The sequence below is a fragment of the Bombina bombina genome, chromosome 3, assembly GCF_027579735.1.
Source record: "Bombina bombina isolate aBomBom1 chromosome 3, aBomBom1.pri, whole genome shotgun sequence".
Lineage (NCBI taxonomy): Eukaryota > Metazoa > Chordata > Amphibia > Anura > Bombinatoridae > Bombina > Bombina bombina.
In genome coordinates, this window is record NC_069501.1 from 49075545 (window position 1) to 49100472 (window position 24928).

The window sequence follows — 24928 nt, forward strand, 5'->3', positions numbered from 1 at the left end:
TAGCAAATAAACACCTCCAGGAGGTTGAGAGGAACCCCAAAGGCACTGTATGTAAAACCATTAAGGCTTGGGACGTTTGAGGAAAAAGCTGAGGCATATCCTGAACAGCATTATCCTGAGAGACATGTGGCTCACATTGGAGTAATTTGTCTTTAAATTTTAAAGTCTTAGATAAACATGAGGAACAAAATTGCATAGGTAGGACAATTTGAGCCTCTAAACGTAGTAAGCATTTGTCCAAAGAAACAGAAGAATCCTGTTCTGTGTCCATAACTGAACCAGATTCCCAATAATAATCAATGTAAAAAACAATTTTAAAGATATATAAATGCAACCGGTAGGTCACTTTAAGAAAAATATAGAGGAATCCCTCAGAGCGATATATTGCTAAAGCACGGGCAAACTTTTAGGTAAAAATAAAGCACTTCTGACCCTCAGTCTAACTGAGGTGTCCTACCGTTACTAGACCATAAGCTGCCACTAGAAATAGTATGAGGGACTCTTCAGCCGGTATCAGAAATTCTATCTTCTGCTAAGACGATCTGATTGTCAAACACACAGCCGTCACAGATCAGACTCACTGACTGACAAAAGCTCCACTCTGCACAGAGAGTCACGTGAGCGGCTATAAAAAAAGAAACTGCGCATCAGTACAAAGCACGTGTTTCTAGCGAACTCCTATCCATAAAAATAGTAAGCACTTGTTACTGTTCCATAATAAAGAAGTATTTTTTGAATCAATAAAAAGGGAAAATCTAAACTCCCTTTTCTTTCATGTAATTGGCAAGAGTCCATGAGCTAGTGATGTATGGGATATACATTCCTACCAGGAGGGGCAAAGTTTCCCAAAATGCCTATAAATACACCCCTCACCACACCCACAATTCAGTTTTACAAACTTTGCCTCCTATGGAGGTGGTGAAGTAAGTTTGTGCTAGATTTCTACGTTGATATGCGCTTTTCAGCATGCTGAAGCCCGGTTCCTCTCAGAGTGCAGTGAATGACAGAGGGATGTGAAGGGAGTATTACCTATTGAATGCAATGGTCATCCTAACGGGGATCTATTTCATAGGTTCTCTGTTATCGGTCGTAGAGATTCATCTCCTACCTCCATTTTCAGATCGACGATATAGGGGTCGATCCGATATAGATCGTAGTTTGCGGCGCAAGCGAGGGAACCTGCGTCGCCCGCAGTTTCAGCTCGCAACTCGAGCTATCCCATATATGTTGCCGTCAGATGCTAACGTGCCGTAAGTCTGACAAACCAGCGATGTCCAGAAATCTGCGCAAGTACAAATTTCTGGCGTCACCAGTGACTTGCGGCACATTAGAAACTGCCGGCGCCTACAAAACCTGACTAAAGTCTAAATCACCCGCACTGTCTAACACGCCTCCCTAACATAGCCCGACACGTCTAACACGCTTCCCTAACATAGCCCGACACGTCTAACCCTCTACCCGCTATCCCCCCTCACTAGCCTAACAATAAAATATGTATTAACCCCTAAACCGCCGCTCCCGGAGCCCGCCGCTACCTAATAAAGTTATTAACCCCTAAACCGCCGCCAGCTATATTAAATCTATAACCCCCTAAAGTGAGCCCCTAACACCGCCGCCATCTACCTTACCTACCCCCTAAAGTGAGCCCCTACCCCGCCGCTATCTATATTAAATTATTTAACCCCTAATCTAATCCCCCACCCCGCCGCCATCTATATTAAATTATTTAACCCCTAAAATACTAAACTATCCCTACCACTAAACCTAAGTCTAACCCTACAAATAGCCCTAAAAAAATTGCCCCAAAGTAACAGCTCTTTTGCCAGCCCTTAAAAGGGCTTTTGGCGGGGCTTTGTCACAAAGTAAACTGCTCTTTTGCCTACAATCTACATCCCCCTACACCGCCGCCACCTTTAATAAATGTATTAACCCCTAATCTAATCCCCCTACACCGCCGCCAGCTATATTAACCCTAATTATATTAGGGTTAATATAGTTATTATATTATATATATTAACCCTAATTATATTAGGGTTCATATAGTTAATATCGTTATTATATTATATATATATTAAGTATAATAACCCTATCTAACCAGTGGCGACTCTAGGAACAAAATATAGGGGGGGCACATAGATATAACAGTCAAAACTGGGGGGGCACTAATAATTAGGCGGCTGCCTCGTGTAGGGTTACCACCTTTTCTTCAAGCCAAACCGGAACATTAGCGCCACGCTGCAATTTTTGGTATATGTGTGTATGTCAGTGTGTGTGTGTGTGTGTGTGTGTGTGTGTGTATAAGTCAGTGTATGTATGTCTGTCAGTGTTTATGTGTGTGTATATATGTCAGTCTTTATGTTTTGTGTGTGTGTGTATATATATATATGTCAGTGTTTATGTATATGTGTGTGTATATAAATGTCAGTGTTTATGTGTATATATGTCAGTGTTTATGTGGTGTGTGTGTATATATGTCAGTGTTTATGTGTATGTGTATATATATGTCAGTGTGTGTGTGTGTATGTGTATATATATGTCAGTGTGTGTGTGTATGTGTATATATATGTCAGTGTGTGTGTGTATATGTCAGTGTTTATGTGTGTGTGTGTGTGTGTATATGTCAGTCTTTATGTTTTGTGTGTGTGTATGTGTATATATATGTCAGTGTTATGTGTGTGTAAATATGTCAGTGTTTATGTGTGTGTGTATATATGTCAGTCTTTATGTGTCTGTGTATATGTCAGTCTTTATGTGTGTATATATAAGAGTTGCCACCTGTCCAGGATTGACCCGGACAGTTTGGGTTTTGAATTATGTGCCCAGGTTTATGATGAAGTTGTGATCCAGATTTAGCCATTTTATTCAGTTTTTTTTGATGATTGCCCTTTAGTGTTCTGGTTGGGCTTGAAGAAAAGGTGTCAATTCTAGTGTATATGCCAGTGTTTATGTGTGTGTATAAGACAGTTGGGTAATACTGAGGACTGGAAGAAAAATTGCTCACATTTAGTGGAGCCCTTTAAACCATAGGCTACTGCCAGTAGTGCATTGATATTCCTGAGCCTATCTAGGTATGACTTTCAACAAAGGATACAAAGAAAATTAGATAACAGAAGTTAGAAAGTTGTTTAAAATCACATCCCATGCTCTGAATTATGAAAGAAAATGTTGGGGTTTCCTGTCCCTTTAATTAGTAGTCAGTGTAAAAAAATATATTCTCTACTGTAGGTGTAATTTAGGATATTTTTGTTAAATGTGAATGTATGTACTAGAAAATAAATAAATACACACACACATTCACACAGCATACACATATATACATACACTACACAGCATACACACACACATTCACACACACTACACAGCATACACATATACACACACACACACACATTCACACACTACATAGCATACACACACACATTCACACACTACATAGCATACACATACACACACTACACAGCATACACATATACACACACATTCACACACTACATAGCATAACAACACACTACACAGCATACCCATATACACACACATTCACACACTACACAATGTGTGTGTGTGTATATATGTGTATGCTGTGTAGTGTGTGAATGTGTATGCTGTGTAGTGTTTGTGAATATGTGTATACTGTGTAGTGTGTGTGAATATGTGTGTGCATATGTGTATGCTGTGTAGTGTGTGTGTGAATATGTGTGTATATATGTGTAGTGTGTGTATGTATATATGTGTATGCTGTGTAGTGTGTGTGTGAATATGTGTGTATATATGTGTAGTGTGTGTATGTATATATGTGTATGCTGTGTGAATGTGTGTATTTATTTTCTAGTACATACATTCACATTTAACAAAAATATCCTAAATTACACAAATTCCATATACACACACATATACACACATTCACACACTACATAGCATACACACACATATACACACATTCACACACTACACAGCACACACATATTCACACACACTATATAGCATACACACGCACACAATCACACTGCACAGCATACACATTCACACACTACAGAGCATACACATATACACACAGACACTACATCGCATACACATACACACGTTCACACACTACACAGCATACACATTCACACACTACACAGCATTCCACACACACTACATATACACACACAGCATACACATATACATGTACACACACACTACACAACATACACATAGATAAACACAGATAAGCACACACTAATACATAAACACAGATGTGCAGAAGCACACAGACACACAAACAGAGGTGCACACACATATACATAGGCACACATAAAACTAAGACATACAAACATAGCCACACATAACAGACACACACATATAGACACACAGACACTGACTGTTTACAAATAAAAACATGGAAAACAATAAAAACTTTATGAAAAGCTTGAGTGAGAAACAATATGAGGAATAAATCAAGCAGTACAGTCACCTAATCCAATTTAGTGACCCCAGGAGCATCACTACTTACATATACATTAGCAACCCACTGAACTGCATGTAATGAGATTGCAGTTTTATGGCTGCTGGACCCACCATTAGGGTGTTAATGTAGGTCACTGCCCTTATAGCACTGCATAACATACAGGTTTTCCATTCCTAACAATGTGCTGCACTGTCTTGAAGAGCTCCCAGTCTCACTCATTGTGAACTAGTTGTGCTCTGCCTTCTTTGTATAACAATTAATGAGTGCTGGCATATGTACCTTTAAACGATCTTTGTGTGGGAGACTTGAGCTGTATCCCCTTACAGGACCCTGCACGTACCGCTCTTGACACTCAGGCTGTTTGTTTTGATGTACATTTTTTATCTATGGTGCCGGCTCAGACACACGCCCCCACAGCCTGCAAAACAATTCCTGACTTCTCCCCTTACAGGACCCTGCTGCCTGCACGTAAAGCTCTTGACACTCAGGCCGTTTGTTTTGATGTACATTTTTTATCTATGGTGCCGGCTCAGACATGCGCCCCCACAGCCTACAAAACAATTCCAGACTTCTCTTAGTTACTGAGCTGTTCATTTTTGTTCTTGAACTTTGCAAAGAAATTTAGACAGTTGATCCAAATAGAACACATTTTATAGCTAAATAAAAAAAAAGTTTGCATATATATTACAGGACAAAATGTATGTACATTGACACTGTCACTGTGTATCACCCAATGTCAGCACTGCGATATTTTAAAATATTGTTATAAACACACTTTATTATAAAATGCTGGTGAAATTATACAAATATGTCACAAATTAAAATAAACGCACACATGTAAACTTCAATGAAGGGAGGGGGCAGCAGGACAATTACCATGATTATCAGTGAGTCAGTGACAAATTCAATCTACATAGAAAGAGTTATTATTAAATCCGGTATTAGCAGTGTGATTGTAATACAATCACATTGCTAACACCGGATTTAATAATATTAAATGTACCTCAAATGTTATGCATTTTTTTTTAAAACTATTTACATAATGTTATGGTGCTCACTGCTTCGTAAATACACACTCACACAGTCACTCTATGTCAGATACCCACCTCCTGGACTAGAGACCTAGATCACTGGCGTCATGAAAGCGTCCTCAGAGACACTTTGCCACAGCTGTTCCCCAGCCGCATGCCTCACTGTCCGCACTGAGAGAGTCAGGCCAGTTTACACAGCACATGTAGTCACATGCGCCAATAACTGCACTGACTGACTGTGCCGGTATTGGGTGAAATTGTGGTCACATGATGACCATTTGGTGGAGGGCACAATAGGAATTAAAACACTTTTGTTTTTTTTTAAATCAACAATACTGCAGCCTGGGGCTGGCGGGGGGGCAAATGGTGGGGCAAGCCATTTTCGGGGGGGGGGGGGGCAAATGCCCCCCCTTGCCCCCCTGTAGCGACGCCACTGTATCTAACTCTAACATCCTAACTAAACTCTTATTAAAATAAATCTAATATTAATATTATTAATTAAAATATTCCTATTTAAATCTAAATACTTACCTATAAAATAAACCCTAAGATAGCTATAATATAATTAATAATTACATTATAGCTTTGTTAGGGTTTATATTTATTTTACAGGTAAATTGTTAATTATTTTAACTAGGTATAATAGCTATTAAATAGTTATTAACTATTTAATAGCTACCTAGTTAAAATAATTACCCAATTACCTGTAAAATAAATCCTAACCTAAGTTACAAATACACCTACACTATCAATAAATTAAAAAACTACAAATATCTATCTAAAAATACAATTAAATAAACTAAACTAAATTACAAAAAAAAACAAACACTAAATTACAAAAAATAAAAAAAAGATTACAAGATGTTTAAGCTAATTACACCTATTCTAAGCCCCCTAATAAAATAATAAACCCCCAAAATAAAAAAAATTCCCTACCCTATTCTAAATTAAAAAAAAGTTCAAAGCTCTTTTACCTTACCAGCCCTTAAAAGGGCCTTTTGTGGGGGCATGCCCCAAAGAAAACTGCTCTTTTGCCTGCAAAAACACACACAATACAACCCCCCAACATTACAACCCACCACCCACATACCCCTAATCTAACCCAAACCCCCCTTAAATAAACCTAACACTACCCCCCCTGAAGATCTCCCTACCTTGTATTCACCCCGCCGGGCAGAACTCCTCATCCGATCCGGGCAATGTCTTCCAACAAGCGGCAGTGAAGTCTTCTTCCATCCGGGCGATGTCTTGAAGCAAGCGGCAGAGAGTCTTCTTCCATCGGCGATGTCTTCAAGCAAATCGGCATCTTCAATCTTCTTTGTTCGCTCCTCCGCTGCGGAGCATCCATCCGGCACGACGACTTCCCGACGAATGAGGTTCCTTTAAATGACGTCATCCAAGATCGCGTCCGCCGAATTCCGATTGGCTGATTCTATCAGCCAATCGGAATTAAGGTAGAAAAATCTGATTGGCTGATTGAATCAGCCAATCAGATTCAAGTTCAATCCGATTGGCTGAACCAATCAGCCAATCGGATTGAACTTGAATCTGATTGGCTGATTCAATCAGCCAATCAGATTTTTCTACCTTAATTCCGATTGGCTGATAGAATCCTATCAGCCAATCGGAATTCGGCGGACGCCATCTTGGATGACGTCATTTAAAGGAACCTCATTTGTCGGGAAGTCGTCGTGCCGGATGGATGCTCCGCGGCGGAGGAGCGAACAAAGAAGATTGAAGATGCCGATTTGCTTGAAGACATCGCCGATGGAAGAAGACTCTCTGCCGCTTGCTTCAAGACATCGCCTGGATGGAAGAAGACTTCACTGCCGCTTGCTGGAAGACATCGCCCGGATCGGATGAGGAGTTCTGCCCGGCGGGGTGAATACAAGGTAGGGAGATCTTCAGGGGGGGTAGTGTTAGGTTTATTTAAGGGGGGTTTGGGTTAGATTAGGGGTATGTGGGTGGTGGGTTGTAATGTTGGGGGGGTGGTATTGTGTTTTTTTTTGCAGGCAAAAGAGCAGTTTTCTTTGGGGCATGCCCCCACAAAAGGCCCTTTTAAGGGCTGGTAAGGTAAAAGAGCTTTGAACTTTTTTTTAATTTAGAATAGGCTAGGGAATTTATTTTATTTTGGGGGTTTATTATTTTATTAGGGGGCTTAGAATAGGTGTAATTAGCTTAAACATCTTGTAATCTTTTTTTTATTTTTTGTAATTTAGTGTTTTTTTTTTTTTGTAATTTAGTTTTGTTTATTTAATTGTATTTTTAGATAGATATTTGTAGTTTATTTAATTTATTGATAGTGTAGGTGTATTTGTAACTTAGGTTAGGATTTATTTTACAGGTAATTGGGTAATTATGTTAACTAGGTAGCTATTAAATAGGTAATAACTATTTAATAGCTATTATACCTAGTTAAAATAATTAACAATTTACCTGTAAAATAAATATAAACCCTAACATAGCTATAATGTAATTATTAATTATATTGTAGCTATCTTAGGGTTTATTTTATAGGTAAGTATTTAGATTTAAATAGGAATATTTTAGTTTATAATATGAATTAGATTTATTTAATAAGAATTTAGTTAGGGGTGTTAGGGTTAGATAGAGTTAATATAGTTTATATAAATACTATAGTAACTATATTAACTATATTAACCCTAATATAATTAGGGTTAATATAGTTAATATATATAATGTAATAACTATATTAACTATAATATACTTAGGGTTAATATAGATAATATAGCTGGCGGCGGGGTAGGTAGATTAAATTAGGGGTTAATAATTTTAATATAGATGGCGGCGGTGTAAGGGGTTCACATTAGGGGATAGATCAGTTATATGGTGGCGGTTTTAGGGGCTCACAGTAGGGGGTTAGTTTATGTAGATGGCGACGGTTTAGGGGTTAAATACTTTATTATGGATTGCGGCGGGTGATTGCGGTTGACAGGGAGATAGACATTGCGCATGTGTTAGGTGTTAGGTTTATTTTAGCAGATCGCGGTTGACAGGGAGATAGACATTGCGCATGCGTTAGGTGTTAGGTTTATTTTAGCAGCCAGTTTAGGGAGTTACGGGGCTCCAATAGTCAGCGTAAGGCTTCTTACGGCTGCTTTTTGTGGCGAGGTGAAAATGGAGAAAGATTTCTCCATTTTCGCCACGTAAGTCCTTACGCTGTATATTGGATACTAAACTGCGCGGGTTTGGTATACCTGCCTATGGCCCAAAAAATTACGGGCAACGGCAGAAATATACGCGCGTAACTTCTAGGTTACGCCGTATATAGGATACCAAACCCGCGCAAATATTGGCGCCGCCGACTTTTGCGGGCGACGATTTTTATCGGATCGACCCCATACTCTTATATACCATTACCTCTGCTGATTCTCGTTTCAGTACTGGTTTGGCTATCTACTTTATGTAGATGAGTGTCTTTTGGTAAGTAGGCTTTCCTTTACACTCTCAGCTATGGTTTGGCACTTTATATGTTCTAAATATAATGTTTGTACTTATATTTGCCATGATTCAGGTTTATCAGTATATTTCCTTTTTGCAGACTGTCAGTTTCATTTTGGGAAATGCATATTTAAAAAAAACAAAAAACATTTCTTACCTGGAATTTTCTAATTGACTTTCTTTCTAAATTGTGGGCTGTTAGGCTCGCGGGTGCGAAAATGCTATAATTTATTGCGTCATTCTTGGCGCGAGACTTTTTTGGTGCGAGAATTACGTTTCCCCTTCAGCCAGTCTCAAAGATCCTTTCTCTCAAAACAAAGAAAAATTATTAACCCCTAAGTCTCGTGATTATCAGTTCCTCTGAACACATACATAAGTGCCTGCAAACTGCCCTTTATATGTACCCTCAATATAAAGGATAAGCAAAGTCCCAATAAGATCCAATCGAGGATTTAACCCCTTCAAGTCAAACCTTCAGTACCTAGAAGGCAAAGGCACTTACCTGAGGATTCAGCTGCCGGGCAGAGAGACAGCTACTAAGGTGTGACAGATACTCAACTCTCTATCACGGACTTGTAGACAAAGAAAGAACAGAGTAACTAACGCTGGTTTTCTACAAAGGGGTAGCAATTGTGTTAGAAGTAAAGCAAAGACCACCTCGCCGCCTTCTAACTGCTAAAAGCCACCATTACTCTTACTAAAGAGATTGCCATGGACACAGCTTGACCCCAATCCTTGCTTGCAGGGAAAAGTACCTATAAAAGGATTAAATCTTCTCAGACACTCATCTTTGCCGTCCTCTTGCCACAGAAGCAAAGAATGACTGGAGGTTATGGGTAAGGGAAGTGAAACTTAACAGCTCTGCTGGGGTGCTCTTTGCCTCCTCCTGCTGGCCAAGAGGTGAATATCCCACTAGTAATTGGAATGAAGTTGTGGACTCTCCATGCCATAGGAAAGAAATCTAAGTATAACGGCTCTTGGAGGTGCGTTAGTCGTTGGTGGCCGTAGCACTCTGTGTATTCTTGGAGGTGGAGCCAACATGTCATCTTGTAGTTGTTTGAATAAGACCTGTACATATGATTCTAGTTCTGTTGCTTGTATACCTCTGATATGTAAGTTCCTCCATTATCAAGGTAATCCATTTTCATTTGGTGGTCTTCAATTTGATGGTCGGTCATGTGTAGATGTGGTGCGTGAAACAATATCCAACATTTCATTCGCCGTTACCTGCATCTCTTCCACGTCTAAGACTCTGTGGCCAAGTTCTGAGATTTCTTTTTTCATGGCAGCTAACTACAGACTTAATAAGGTATTTGAGAGAAAGAAAGTCTGCTTTAGTGGGGAGGTTAGCAATATTTAATTGTGAGGCATAGTCAGAGGATAGTGAAATCATGTTCTTGTTGTAGATGTGAACGAACATTAGAGGAGTTGCAGCAGCCTCCTGTGGTTGAAAAAAGGTACTAACCGAGTTGTAAGAGTGCATGCAATTTATTTTGTTTATCTGCTTTAACATTTTTTTTGTGGCGTTGAGTGTGTTAATATATGACACAAAATTATTATAATATGTAGAAGAGTCTTTGTTACTCTTTGCTTATGATTATATGGATCTCAACCGGAGAATATTAAGAACATCTCATGTAAATATAACAAGATTGCTGATAAGTGCAGGTCTTATGTTAATAGTGTATAATAAAGAATTGAGAGGAATACAACAGTCCGGTTCCCATTGTGTATAATTCCTACATATTTACATTATAATAATTTACTGCAGGTAGTGCATTCATATATAAGAGGTATTATAGAGCCAACTTTAGGTATGGTTTAGTTCTACTATGGAACTGCGCCTGAGAGCGGTGAAGATTTCTGTCCCCTGAGACACAGCCGTGGCTGGAGACACCACTTCTTTCTCTATTAGGCCTGCAAGATGCCGGCTGCGCCTGATAGCGCATAAACAGCCCAAGCTCACAGCGACTTTTCTGTCACCACATGAGGTCTGTTAAGTTTTCCCGTGCCGATGCGCTCAGTACATTGAGCGGTTAAGCGGTTGCACTTGTGTCTGAATGCTGTGAGGTGTCGATACTGCACTGAGCTGATCCAGCTTGCGGCAATGTTCCAGCACAGCCAAACTCCGCCCCCCTACTTAGGTATCTCTTTAACACAGAATATAAGGAGAACAAAGCAAATTTGATGATAGAAGTAAATTGTAAACTTTTTTTTACAATGGTCTGCTATGTCTGAATCACAAAAGAACATTTTTGTGTTTCACATCCCCATTTTAGATTTTTGGAGAACATGATGTATTTAGGCACTGATTCGTCACTAATTGTAAATAAGCTATAAACCGCTTACTACTATTCACAAAACAAAGATGCATTTGCACACAGTGCTGCTAAGTCTGTTTAGTTTGGTTAGGAAGTAAAACTGCTGCTGCGCTTACCTCTAACTATGGTCTGCTGCCGCGCTCACCTCTGACTATACTCTGCTGCCGCGCTTACCTCTAACTATGGTCTGCTGCCGCACTTACCTCTGACTATACTCTGCTGCCGCACTTACCTCTGACTATGGTCTGCTGCCGCGCTTACATCTGATTGTGCTCTGCTGTCGCGCTTACCTGTAACTATGGTCTGCTGCCGCGCTCACCTCTGACTATACTCTGCTGCCGCGCTTACCTCTAACTATGGTCTGCTGCCGCACTTACCTCTGACTATACTCTGCTGCCGCACTTACCTCTGACTATGGTCTGCTGCCGCGCTTACATCTGATTGTGCTCTGCTGCCGCGCTTACCTGTAACTACGGTCTGCTGCCGTGCTTACCTCTGATTGTGCTCTGCTGCCGCGCTTACCTCTAACTATGGTCTGCTGCCGTGCTTACCTCTGATTGTGCTCTGCTGCCGCGCTTACCTCTAACTATGGTCTGCTGCCGTGCTTACCTCCGATTGTGCTCTACTGCCATGCTTACCTCTGATTGTGCTCTGCTGCCACGCTTACCTCTGACTATACTCTGCTGCTGCGCTTACCTCTGATTGTGCTCTGCTGCCGCGCTTATCTCCGATTGTGCTCTGCTGCCGCGCTTACCTCTGATTGTGCTCTGCTGCTGCGCTTACCTCTGATTGTGCTCTGCTGCCAGCCTCTGTTTTTCCCATAAAACAATCTTCGCCTCTTGGGTCAAGTCCAGCCATGCCAGAAACAACTTCCTCCGCAGTGCGGCCTTGTAGTGCCTGTCTGCTCTCTCCTCGAGGATGAGCAAATAATCCTTGTACTGCAGAAGAGATGGAAATTTATACAAATGATGCACCGGCCACAGCTGAGTACAGCAAATCCTTCATGGGACATAAAACCCCAAACTCCAGCTTTCAAACCACACGAAAGGCGCAGACATTACTAGATGAGTAAAATAAAATCTTCAAACTTTATTCAAATGTCCAAAAGTAAAATCTATGCCACAGACAGAAAGGGCAAAAGCTTGAGGTTTTTCGCGCCCCTAAGTGGGGATTACTCATAGACACCGAGTAAGCCGCACTCTTTACTTTTGGACATTTGAATAAAGTTTGAAGATTTTATTTTACTCATCTAGTAATGTCTGCGCCTTTCGTGTGGTTGTAGTGTTTAGCGGTTTGATCCACCTTCGCAACGGCACTCCGGGCTTCCTGGAAGTATTGGGGGACCTGCTACAGTTTACTTCCGGTACTGTCAGACGCCGTAGTTTCTAATTTACTTCTATTATCAACTTCTCTTTGTTTTCTTGTTCACTTTTGTTGAAAAGCAGGACGGTAAGTTCAGGAGTGTGCACGTGTATGCAGTACTATATGGCAGCAGTTTTGCAACAGTGTTATACATTAGCAAGAGCACTAGATGGCAGCACTCTTTCCTGTCATGTAGTGCTCCAGACATTTGCACGCTACCTATCTAGATATCTCTTCAACAAAGAATAACATGAGAACGATGCAAATTTGATAATAGAAGTAAATTAGAAACTTTTTTTTTTAAATTGTATTCTCTAAATCACGTGTGGGCCCCTCAGCCCAGTGCCCTTATCCCCCTATGTGGCCCAACCCTGTTTAAAAATTTTGTTTTATCTATATAAAGAATAACACTAAGTATTAGACCTTCTGATACCACAAACACTTCTTTATAAACTAAATACAGGATGAGTTTTGCACCTTCTCATAATCTCACCCCTGACAGTGTGGGGCCCCCAAATCGTAGGGACCTGGGTGGTTGCCCTTGTCACCCTGCACAAAGGGCAGACTTGCTGCAAGATAAAAGTCTTTGTAATTAAGAAAGTGATATATTAGGAACTTAGGAACCGGTGTATCGTCTTGGTAATGGTAGGAATTCCAGAACTGCCTATCCCTCTCATGCACATAGGCATTACCATTCCTGCTTTAGATTTTCTTTTTGTCAGGTTAGGACCGATTAAAATGAGAATTTCTAGTACTGATTCTTTCTTCTACTCCATTTGTAAAATTTGGTCCTAACACTTTAATAATCTTTAGCAGTTAACATTTTGAAAGTAGCTACAAGTAGGAAATCACATTGCACTAAAACCACTTATATAGAATCATGGATGGACTCAGTAAAGTCATCACTGCAAACACTTTCAATTATCTTTAACAAAAAAGCCACGAAGACTGAAGACTGAGGAAGTGGGGAAAAGAACCTTTTAGAAGAACCAGATAAAAAAAACTAGTCCTTTATAACCAGCCAAAAGCGAGAAGGATGACTCTCTGCTTGTCCCGTTTGTTTTTCTGAGAAACAAAGCAGTCATAGGACTTTGTTATTTAAGCTGCCAATCTTGCTAATTAAAGATACCTAGCGTACAAATAGATACAACTGGAGGTTGATCTCTCACGGGCACATATAAGTCAAACTGGCCTGTTTATGGCTCTCAAGAACTGGCCCATAGAGGCAAGGCTGTAGAATAGTTTGCCAACACAGATAGCAGAATATAATGGTAGATTGATGGTTAAAATTAAGACTTGTTTATGCAAAAGAAAGAGGGGAAATTTGGTTCATGGTTTTAGAGTCAACAAGAAACAACTTCTCCATAAGGAGACTTGATTTAGTGACATCATGTTGATTTAGTGACCTCATGTTTAATTAGTGACATCATGTTGATTTAGTGACCTCATGTTTAATTAGTGACATCATGTTTAATTAGTGACATCATGAAGACTTAGGGTCTAATGATCTAAAGCTCTTTGCTCTGGTGAGGTGATCTAAGATGTCTCATCAGTACTGTAAGGTCCTTCACATAATTTTAGAAAGGAAAATGTTGCCTTGTGCGCGGTTTATCTCAGTTTGCAGACTCTGGATGTGAAGAATAGACACATACATTACAGTATAATATTAAAAAATAGCCCTCAATGAGTTTGTGTGATTTCTCTCAATGCCAGTGAGCTTTTTGATCATCACGTCCCTAGTCTGTTTTACTCGTCATTACGCCCTGTAGGGCTTAAGGAGACAGTGAATCTTTTATTTCTGATGGGTTTATATTAAAACATAGCACCGTAAAGCTATGCTTGATTAGCTCCGTGTGACCTTCAAAACCAGAATCACCACTTATGTTAGAATCTGAGGACCTTTCACTCACCTTCACCCATTGCTGGAAGCTCCTACGAATCAGCATGCAGTTCCTGAGCTTATCCGCACGCGAGTTCTTCTCTGCAATGATGTGCCTGACTGCGTGACACCAGCCTAGCAGACCTCTCCTCTGACTGACAGAGCTGTGATAATTATCTGCACACTGAAAACATGAAAAACAAACACAACCACTTGTGTACATAAAATACACATACGTGTCCTAAACATGTTACAGAAGTTTATTATAGACAAGAAGGTTTGGTTTGCATTTATTGAGACTGAATGAAGAAAGGGAAAGGGACAAATAAATAAACAGATAGAGTTTATAACCAGTGAGATGACCATTATCAATCAAGTGTAGAACCTGTAGAACACACATTTTAGCCCAGGAAGGACTTAAATGGTCATTAAACACTCTGAGATTGTAATATAAAATGTTTCATTATGTGTAAACCGTTCATTATTTATTATGTCCCCTTCCTGTAATTTAATTCTAAACATTTGTGGCGTCCCAACTACTGCTGGAAATGGAAGTGCATGCTTCAGACTTAAAGGGACATTACAGCCAAAGTTGAAATTTACATGGATGCATTTAACTTTTGAACAGGAGAATTTTTGTAATATACATGTGTTAGCAAAAATGCTTCTAATAAAAGCTATAGCTGTTTCAAAAGTGTACTTAAGTATGCACTGTGCACCAGCATTTTAAATATGGCACTTGCTCAGAGAACCTAAGGTGATTGTACCATCTGGTAATGACTCCGTTTGTTGATTGCTGATATGATACAAGCCCCACTCGTGCTCTGGGCAGCTGCAGTATTTGAAATGCTGGTGCAATGAGAATATCTTGTTATATTTCACATGCACGAGCAGAGAAAAATTTTAAAACAAATAAAAAGTGAATTTTGCTAGAAGCATTTTTGATAATACATGAATACTGCAAATATGTTTCTATTCAAAGATGTCATTCCTCTGTGTGACCGGAATGTCCCCTAAAGTGCTGTTGGGTCTAGGACTGTGCTACATACACAGATCATTACTATATATTTCCTTACCAGTTAATAAATGGATTGGATAGAGCATAACCAATTTTGCTTAGTTTTCTAGGAATCCTTTGTTAATCAGTAATCATAGGTGAGCTCAGGAGCATGCACGTGTGTCTAGCCATCTGGCAGCAGTGTTTGCAACATTGTTAATAGCAATGTTATACATAGTTGCAAACACCGGTGCCAAAGACTGCTAAAGGCACGTGCACACTACTGAGCTCCTATCAGCCTACCTAGCTTTACTCTTTAACAAACGATACCAAGACAACAAAGCAAATTTCATAATAAAAGTAATTTGGAAAGTTGTTTTAAATCACATGCTCTATCTAAACCATGAACGTTTCATTTTGAGTTAATATACTGACCCTTTAAAGGGACATGAAACCCAACACTTTTCTTTCAAGCAATTTTAAACAACTTTCTAATTTAGTTCTATTATCTTTTTTTCTTTGTTCTCTTGGTAAGTTTTTGTTGAAAAGCAGGGACATACGCTTAGAAGCCGGCCCCTTTCTGGAGCGCTATATGGCAACAGATTTGCAAGAATGTTATCTGTGACGGTTCTTTAGTCGCATACATGGACAATGTGTGACATAGTGCCATCTATTGGTTGAACTATGCCAAAAACATAACACAGCGCCCTCTATTGTTTGCAAGTTCACCACCAAAATGGGTACAAGAGAAGGAATGACTAATTTGCATATATTTATGTAGAGTTTAATGTCCCGTTTATACCCTCTGTCTAGTATTTATGTAGTGTTTAATGTCCCGTTATACCCTCTGTCTAGTATTTATGTAGTGTTTAATGTCCCGTTACACCCTCTGTCTAGTATTTATGTAGTGTTTAATGTCCCGTTATACCCTCTGTCTAGTATTTATGTAGAGTTTAATGTCCCGTTATACCCTCTGTCTAGTATTTATGTAGAGTTTAATGTCCCGTTATACCCTCTGTCTAGTATTTATGTAGAGTTTAATGTCCCGTTACACCCTCTGTCTAGTATTTATGTAGAGTTTAATGTCTCGTTATACCCTCTGTCTAGTATATATGTAGTGTTTAATGTCCCGTTATACCCTCTGTCTAGTATTTATGTAGTGTTTAATGTCCCGTTACACCCTCTGTCTAGTATTTATGTAGAGTTTAATGTCCCGTTATACCCTCTGTCTAGTATTTATGTAGAGTTTAATGTCCCGTAATACCCTCTGTCTAGTATTTATGTAGAGTTTAATATCCCGTTACACCCTCTGTCTAGTATTTATGTAGAGTTTAATGTCCCGTTACACCCTCTGTCTAGTATTTATGTAGTGTTTAATGTCCCGTTATACCCTCTGTCTAGTATTTATGTAGAGTTTAATGTCCCGTTACACCCTCTGTCTAGTATTTATGTAGAGTTTAATGTCCCGTTATACCCTCTGTCTAGTATTTATGTAGAGTTTAATATCCCGTTACACCCTCTGTCTAGTATTTATGTAGAGTTTAATGTCCCGTTATACCCTCCGTCTAGTATTTATGTAGAGTTTAATGTCCCGTTATACCCTCTGTCTAGTATTTATGTAGAGTTTAATGTCCCGTTATACCCTCTGTCTAGTATTTATGTAGTGTTTAATGTCCCGTTATACCCTCTGTCTAGTATTTATGTAGAGTTTAATGTCCCGTTATACCCTCTGTCTAGTATTTATGTAGAGTTTAATATCCCGTTACACCCTCTGTCTAGTAGTTATGTAGAGTTTAATGTCCGTTACACCCTCTGTCTAGTATTTATGTAGAGTTAAATATCCCGTTACACCCTCTGTCTAGTATTTATGTAGAGTTTAATGTCCCGTTACAAAATGGGTACAAGAGAAGGAATGACTAATTTGCATATATTTGCATAGGGTGAAAATACAAACAGATGGTTATTATTTTTACTGTTTAGAACTACTAAATCCTCCATTGTGTTGGCAAAGTTATATTCCTTTATTATATTGTTTCTTATATGTTTTTATGTTTATATTGTAAGGAGTGTGTGTCACCATAAGCTTACTGGTGTGTTTGTAAAAGCTAGTCCTGGGTGAAATAAAGCATTAGGCGTAGTTTCTTCTGGAACAGTTGGTCCTGTCTGATTCTTTCAGGTATACCAGTAGCAGAGGTTCTGGCTGCAGCTTTCCCTGCAAGAGAGACCTGCTTTAATGTCCCGTTATACCCTCTGTCTAGTATTTATGTAGAGTTTAATGTCCCATTATACCCTCTGTCTAGTATTTATGTAGAGTTTAATGTCCCGTTATACCCTCTGTCTAGTATTTATGTAGAGTTTAATGTCCCGTTACACCCTCTGTCTAGTATTTATGTAGAGTTTAATGTCTCGTTATACCCTCTGTCTAGTATATATGTAGTGTTTAATGTCCCGTTATACCCTCTGTCTAGTATTTATGTAGTGTTTAATGTCCCGTTACACCCTCTGTCTAGTATTTATGTAGAGTTTAATGTCCCGTTATACCCTCTGTCTAGTATTTATGTAGAGTTTAATGTCCCGTAATACCCTCTGTCTAGTATTTATGTAGAGTTTAATATCCCGTTACACCCTCTGTCTAGTATTTATGTAGAGTTTAATGTCCCGTTACACCCTCTGTCTAGTATTTATGTAGTGTTTAATGTCCCGTTATACCCTCTGTCTAGTATTTATGTAGAGTTTAATGTCCCGTTACACCCTCTGTCTAGTATTTATGTAGAGTTTAATGTCCCGTTATACCCTCTGTCTAGTATTTATGTAGAGTTTAATATCCCGTTACACCCTCTGTCTAGTATTTATGTAGAGTTTAATGTCCCGTTATACCCTCCGTCTAGTATTTATGTAGAGTTTAATGTCCCGTTATACCCTCTGTCTAGTATTTATGTAGAGTTTAATGTCCCGTTATACCCTCTGTCTAGTATTTATGTAGTGTTTAATGTCCCGTTATACCCTCTGTCTAGTATTTATGTAGAGTTTAATGTCCCGTTATACCCTCTGTCTAGTATTTATGTAGAGTTTAATATCCCGTTACACCCTCTGTCTAGTAGTTATGTAGAGTTTAATGTCCGTTACACCCTCTGTGTAGTATTTATGTAGAGTTAAATATCCCGTTACACCCTCTGTCTAGTATTTATGTAGAGTTTAATGTCCCGTTACAAAATGGGTACAAGAGAAGGAATGACTAATTTGCATATATTTGCATAGGGTGAAAATACAAACAGATGGTTATTATTTTTACTGTTTAGAACTACTAAATCCTCCATTGTGTTGGCAAAGTTATATTCCTTTATTATATTGTTTCTTATATGTTTTTATGTTTATATTGTAAGGAGTGTGTGTCACCATAAGCTTACTGGTGTGTTTGTAAAAGCTAGTCCTGGGTGAAATAAAGCATTAGGCGTAGTTTCTTCTGGAACAGTTGGTCCTGTCTGATTCTTTCAGGTATACCAGTAGCAGAGGTTCTGGCTGCAGCTTTCCCTGCAAGAGAGACCTGCTTTAATGTCCCGTTATACCCTCTGTCTAGTATTTATGTAGTGTTTAATGTCCCGTTATACCCTGTCTAGTATTTATGTAGTGTTTAATGTCCCGTTATACCCTGTCTAGTATTTATGTAGTGTTTAATGTCCCGTTATACCCTCTGTCTAGTATTTATGTAGTGTTTAATGTCCCGTTATACCCTCTGTCTAGTATTTATGTAGTATTTAATGTCCCGTTACACCCTCTGTCTAGTATTTATGTAGAGTTTAATGTCCCGTTACACCCTCTGTCTAGTATTTATGTAGAGTTTAAGGTCCCGTTACACCCTCTGTCTAGTATTTATGTAGTGTTTAATGTCCCGTTATACCCTCTGTCTAGTATTTATGTAGTGTTTAATGTCCCGTTATACCCTGTCTAGTATTTATGTAGAGTTTAATGTCCCGTTACACCCTCTGTCTAGTATTTATGTAGTGTTTAATGTCCCGTTATACCCTCTGTCTAGTATTTATGTAGTGTTTAATGTCCTGTTACACCCTCTGTCTAGTATTTATGTAGAGTTTAATGTCTCGTTATACCCTCTGTCTAGTATTTATGTAGTGTTTAATGTCCCGTTATACCCTCTGTCTAGTATTTATGTAGAGTTTAATGTCTCGTTATACCCTCTGTCTAGTATATATGTAGTGTTTAATGTCCAGATACACCCTCTGTCTAGTATTTATGTAGTGTTTAATGTCCAGTTACACCCTCTGTCTAGTATTTATGTAGAGTTTAATGTCCCGTTACACCCTCTGTCTAGTATTTATGTAGTGATTAATGTCCAGTTACACCCTCTGTCTAGTATTTATGTAGAGTTTAATGTCCCGTTACACCCTCTGTCTATAAAATCAGTAACACTAAAGTGCGTATTCCAGTCCCTTAGAAGTTCCATACAAAAATATTTGCATGTTTTTTTTGCTTCATGGCTTACAAATGTTTTCAGTTACCTCCCAGTAGCGAATTGCTGCTACTTCAAGAAAGAATACTAAGAGAATGAAGCAAAATTGTTATTAAAAGTAAATTGGTAAGTTCTTTAAAAATGTATGAAATCAGGTTTCATGTCCCTTTAATTCAATATTGATGGAGATGGATTCAACATTTATGAATGCAGGTTTTACACTAAACCAATAACATCAAGTCATAACGTACTTACAATTAACATTGTAACCTAAGTCTAAATAATTTTATATTTAACAATTTAAACACTTCATTGCAATCATAAATGAACACCCAGATGTCTGTATTTCATTTATGTACAAGCTTGATAGTTGGAAATCATAATTTGAGCGATTGTTTAGGTTTTATTTAATCGGGAAATAATTGTGTTTATAAACATGCTCTGACTTTGTGCAAACTGCCAAGAAAATAAAATTTATGCCTACCTGATAAATTATTATTTTCTTTCTGGATGATAAGAATCCATAGGAATTCCATAACATGTGGGATATACTTCCCGCCACTAGGAGGAGACCAAGAGCTTTAATCAATTCCCACCTCCCCTCGCTCCTCAGTTTAATGTATAGCTAAGCAGAGAAAAGGAAAGACAAAAGAAAGGACTACAGAGGTGGAAATGAGAACTGTCGCCCCAAAAATTAAAACGGCAGGGCCTATGGACTCATCATCTCGAAAGAAAATCATAAATTTTGTTTTCTTTTGTATTAAGAGTCCATATGATTTCCATAACATGTGGGGTTTAATACCCAAGCTGAGAGTCCATGTTAAGGAAAGGGAAGGACAGAATAAGGCAGTTCCTATTTGGCCAGATCCTGTGGCCTGAAGAAGTTTCTTGCCAAAAAACATTTCCCAAAAACAAAAAAACATCAAAAAAGAAAATCTTTAAAGAATGTGTGCAGAGAAGGCATGTTACAGATTTACAAATCCATTCCAATGCAAGCATAATTTATGATAGCTCTGTAAGTAGCAACTCAACTGGAAACATTAGCTGAGATATGCCTAGGAGAAGACTTCCATGCCACTAAATAGTTCTGAAAATTACTTATTTAAACCAAAAGCTAAAAGTTACCAGTAGCCTTCCTGCCTGTACAGAAACCAGAAGAGAACAAACTGAACTTTGTTTGGAACCCTTAGAAGCTTAAAGAAATATATTTAACGCTCTAGACAGGATTCAAAGAAGGTATAACAATTTCTTGTTTGAAATTTTCTGTAGAAACAATTTTAGAGAAAAACATACTGAGTAAGAAGAACAGTCTTATTCTTATCAAAACCCAGAAAAAAAGGGAGATTCACAGGAAAGCAGAGAATTTGGAAATTCTTCTAGCTGAGATACAAATAATAGAAAGAATCTCCAGGGCAAAATATTAAAAACTATGCTGAACATAGGTTCAAGGGAGGTCCTTGGAGAATAGAAGAACTAAATACAATTCCATGGAGGAGGAATAGGTTTAACAACTGGCCTAATTATCTCCAAATCTTGAACAAAGATATTAACATTAGAAAGACTGGCTAAATTCTTATGGTAAAAAACAGAAACTCCCCCCCAAAAAAACATGAATTTGGCCCTCCAAGGAACTAACTGTCAAAACCACCTAGCAAAGGGGGCAGAGCCTGTTATCAAAGCGGTAAGACGCGTCTTTGTGAAGCTCCTAGAGTTTGGAAGTAGACTTGTGCATGGCGGAAAAATGTGTTTTTGTTCGTTTTGGTCCGATTCTGATTTTTTCTAATTTAGTTTTCGGATCGATTCGAATGTATTCGTTTCGTATTCATTTGGATTCGAATAAATTCGGATGTATTCAGTTCGGATTCGATTAATAAATTCAGATGTTTGGTATGTGCTGTGTATTAGACTAGTATTATGTACTGTATATTAGGTGTAACCCATTTGAATCAACATAAGTACCAACCTCACAGGTACCAGCTACAAAATATGCACAGAGCTAGCAGAGGTATATAACCTAATATACAGTACATAGTACTAGTGTAATACACAGCACATCCCACCTAAGTACCAACTTTCACAGGTACCAGCTACATAATGTGCCATGCACAGAGCTAGCAGAGTGATATAACCTAATATACTGTATAATACTAGTGTAATTGTGATTAGTACATGGCCATTCGAATGTAACAAATCCGAATTAATTCAGATTTATTCGTTACAAATGCGTTCGGATTAGTTTAGTTTCGTTTGCTAGGATAATTCGTAAATTCAAATCAATCCGAAGCTCGAATTTGACAAATTCATCTGAATTTCGATTCGAAACGAAACGCACATGTTTATTTGGAAGATATTTAATTAGTTAAATATAGCAAATATATATTATTCTACACCTTTATGAATGATTTCTCAACTGGAAACCAACAGAAGCTAAGAGCGGAGGATTTGACTGTGCTTCTGCCTATGCGTTCAGCTTCTTCACAGGCCTGGAAGTCATATTGCAACCTGTTGCGACCCAGTAGCGTAAAGATCGTAAGAAGCGAGTCCGGGCAGAGGTGCGAAGCATAGGTCTGGGGCTGCTGCAAACTAACCCCCCCCAAAAAAAACTGGGGTTAAGGTATTCTGCAATATCATTGCACGATATAGAATATGGAGATCGCTACAACGCTCTTGACAGAGCTGGAATGTATTTTAGAGTACCATCATAAGGCTCTATTACACACGATCTTAGAATCACTCTACCCTTCCCACACGAATAAACAACCCAAGCAACGACACAGCAGAAGACTTCACCTTCAATCTAAGTAGGGATAACAGAGTTTTTGGGCCCCGACTCCGACCCGTTTCGCCAATCATTGTACCAACATCAAACCTTTGAGGACGCTAGTAGATCAGATAACATTAAGGAGCTCAGTAACAATGCAGATCTAGTCAGCTGTGGGAAAGTAGGTGAAGGAAGTATTGTTGAGCCTAATTACATGGTTTTATTGATGGGAACACATACAGCAGATATTACTGATACCTCTTCTTTAGGCTCCGAGTTAGGTTTATCCACTCCAGCCTCTCTATCAAGCCCGGACCAGAATACCGGAGCCCTTTTTTTTCTTCTTGAGATTTTTAAATTATTTATTCAAAGGACATATAGCAATCATGTACATTACATAGAGAATAATACAAACGTTTTCCAGTGACAAGATTCACTTAGTACCTTAAAGGTACAGGTATATTCACATCTCCTGCGTTTGATCTGAGTTTATGGGGCATATTTATTAAAGGCCTGTCCGACATGATCCGATCAGATTTATTAAAGGCCTGTCCGACAGACCTCACTGAATGCGGAGAGCAATACGCTCTCCGTATTCAGCATTGCACCAGCAGCTCTTGTGAGCTGCTGGTGCAACGCCACCCCCTGCAGATTCGCCAGCAGGGTGTTGTCAATCAACCCAATCGTACTCAATCGAGTTGATTTGTGGCGATGTCTGTCCGCCTCCTCAGAGCAGACGGACAGGTTATGGAGCAGCAGTATTCAGCGGTCTGAAGGCTCGCCAGAACACGGGGCTTCAAGCTCCATAAAGAGCTTGATAGATATGCCCCTACGTATGTCCTTACATTTTGCGTTACAGTACAATTCAACTGGTTATCTTCCTAAGGTCTAGTTTCCTAAATGGGGAGTACCCTCTTCAAAGTTGATTTGCCATTCCCCCCTCAAATGGGCATTCAAAATGAAGTCCATATTTCGGATGGGATATAATATTTGCGACTGTTGGGTTTTATCTAGGGTAAGCAGATAGATCTCCCATTTACTCATAAAACGGTTTGTTCGTCTCTGAATATCCCTGAATATGTCTGCTTGCTCATAAAGCAGCTGTTGATGTATTTTTCTTTTTAACTGAGTCAGAGTTGGGGCATTGTTACTCAGCCAATTTTTAAAAATGGTTTTCCTCGCTTGTAGGATAACATTGTGAGTGAACAGTGTATTTGTTTTGTTAAGATTTTGACATTCAAGAAATAAGATTGTTTGTGGTGGTAATGTAGCTAGAGGGATACCTATAATTTTCAGCCAAAAATGTACCATTCCCCAGAATTTATGTAATTTGGGCATGCCCATATCATATGGAGTAGGTCTGCTTTGGATTTCGTGCATTTTGGGCAATTCCCTGTTGACTTTGCTTCCCAGTTCCTGTATAGTTTAGGTGTAATATCTGCTGTTTCAATGAGTCTGGTGAGGGCCTCTCTGAGATCCATAGAGAGTGTAGCCCGTTGTACTTTTTGAATGCTTTGTTTAATTTGAGTTATCGAGATTTCTGTGTCTAGTATTCCTGACCATCTCTCGCTAATGTGTCTTTGTGTGCACTCATTATCTAAAGCTATCAAAGCTTTGTAAATTGGGGATATGAATCGGATTCCCTGCGTATATAAATTGCCTAACTGGTAGATAGTGTTGTCATTGCTAGGAAAATGTTCTGTTTTTTGTAGGGCTGTTACATAGTGTTTCACTTAAAAATATGCAAAATGGTGAGCTTGCGGTAAAGAATATTTTGTCTGTAATTGTGAGAACGTGCATATCGTTGCCCCATTAAACTCTAAAATCTTAGATACTGTATCTATTCCTAAACTTTTCCATTTCATAAATGTTTGTTTGGTCATCCCTGGAATGAAGTTTGGATTTCCCTGTATAGGGATATATTTGGTCTTTTCATGATTTATCCGCAATTTGCGACAGATTTTCCTCTACGCATAGAGAGGTTGTTGTAATAAAGGGTATTGTATCAGGAGTTTGTCTGCTTTTGCTGTTTGTAAATGTGGTAACATAGCTAATGGCCATGATTCTACTATTTGCTGCTCTAAAGCAGGTATGGTGAAGTGGTCCCCCCGTCAACCAATCTAGCATATATTTAGCTTGAGTTGCCCAGCTATAAAGCTCAATGTTTGGTACCGCCATACCACCTGAGTCAATTGAGCTCATC

At 38.9% G+C, this 24928-nt stretch overlaps 1 protein-coding gene across 1 annotated transcript in view; it reads right to left on the reverse strand.

Annotated features, from left to right (window-relative positions):
- Positions 1 to 24928, reverse strand: part of CCDC191 (coiled-coil domain containing 191) — a 134995-nt gene that overhangs the window by 15542 nt on the left and 94525 nt on the right. The window contains exons 15-16 of the mRNA XM_053705833.1: positions 14534 to 14686; positions 12045 to 12199 (exon numbers count right to left, since the gene is read on the reverse strand). Coding sequence (XP_053561808.1) covers positions 12045 to 12199; positions 14534 to 14686 — 308 coding nt within the window. The remainder of the gene's footprint in view (positions 1 to 12044; positions 12200 to 14533; positions 14687 to 24928) is intronic.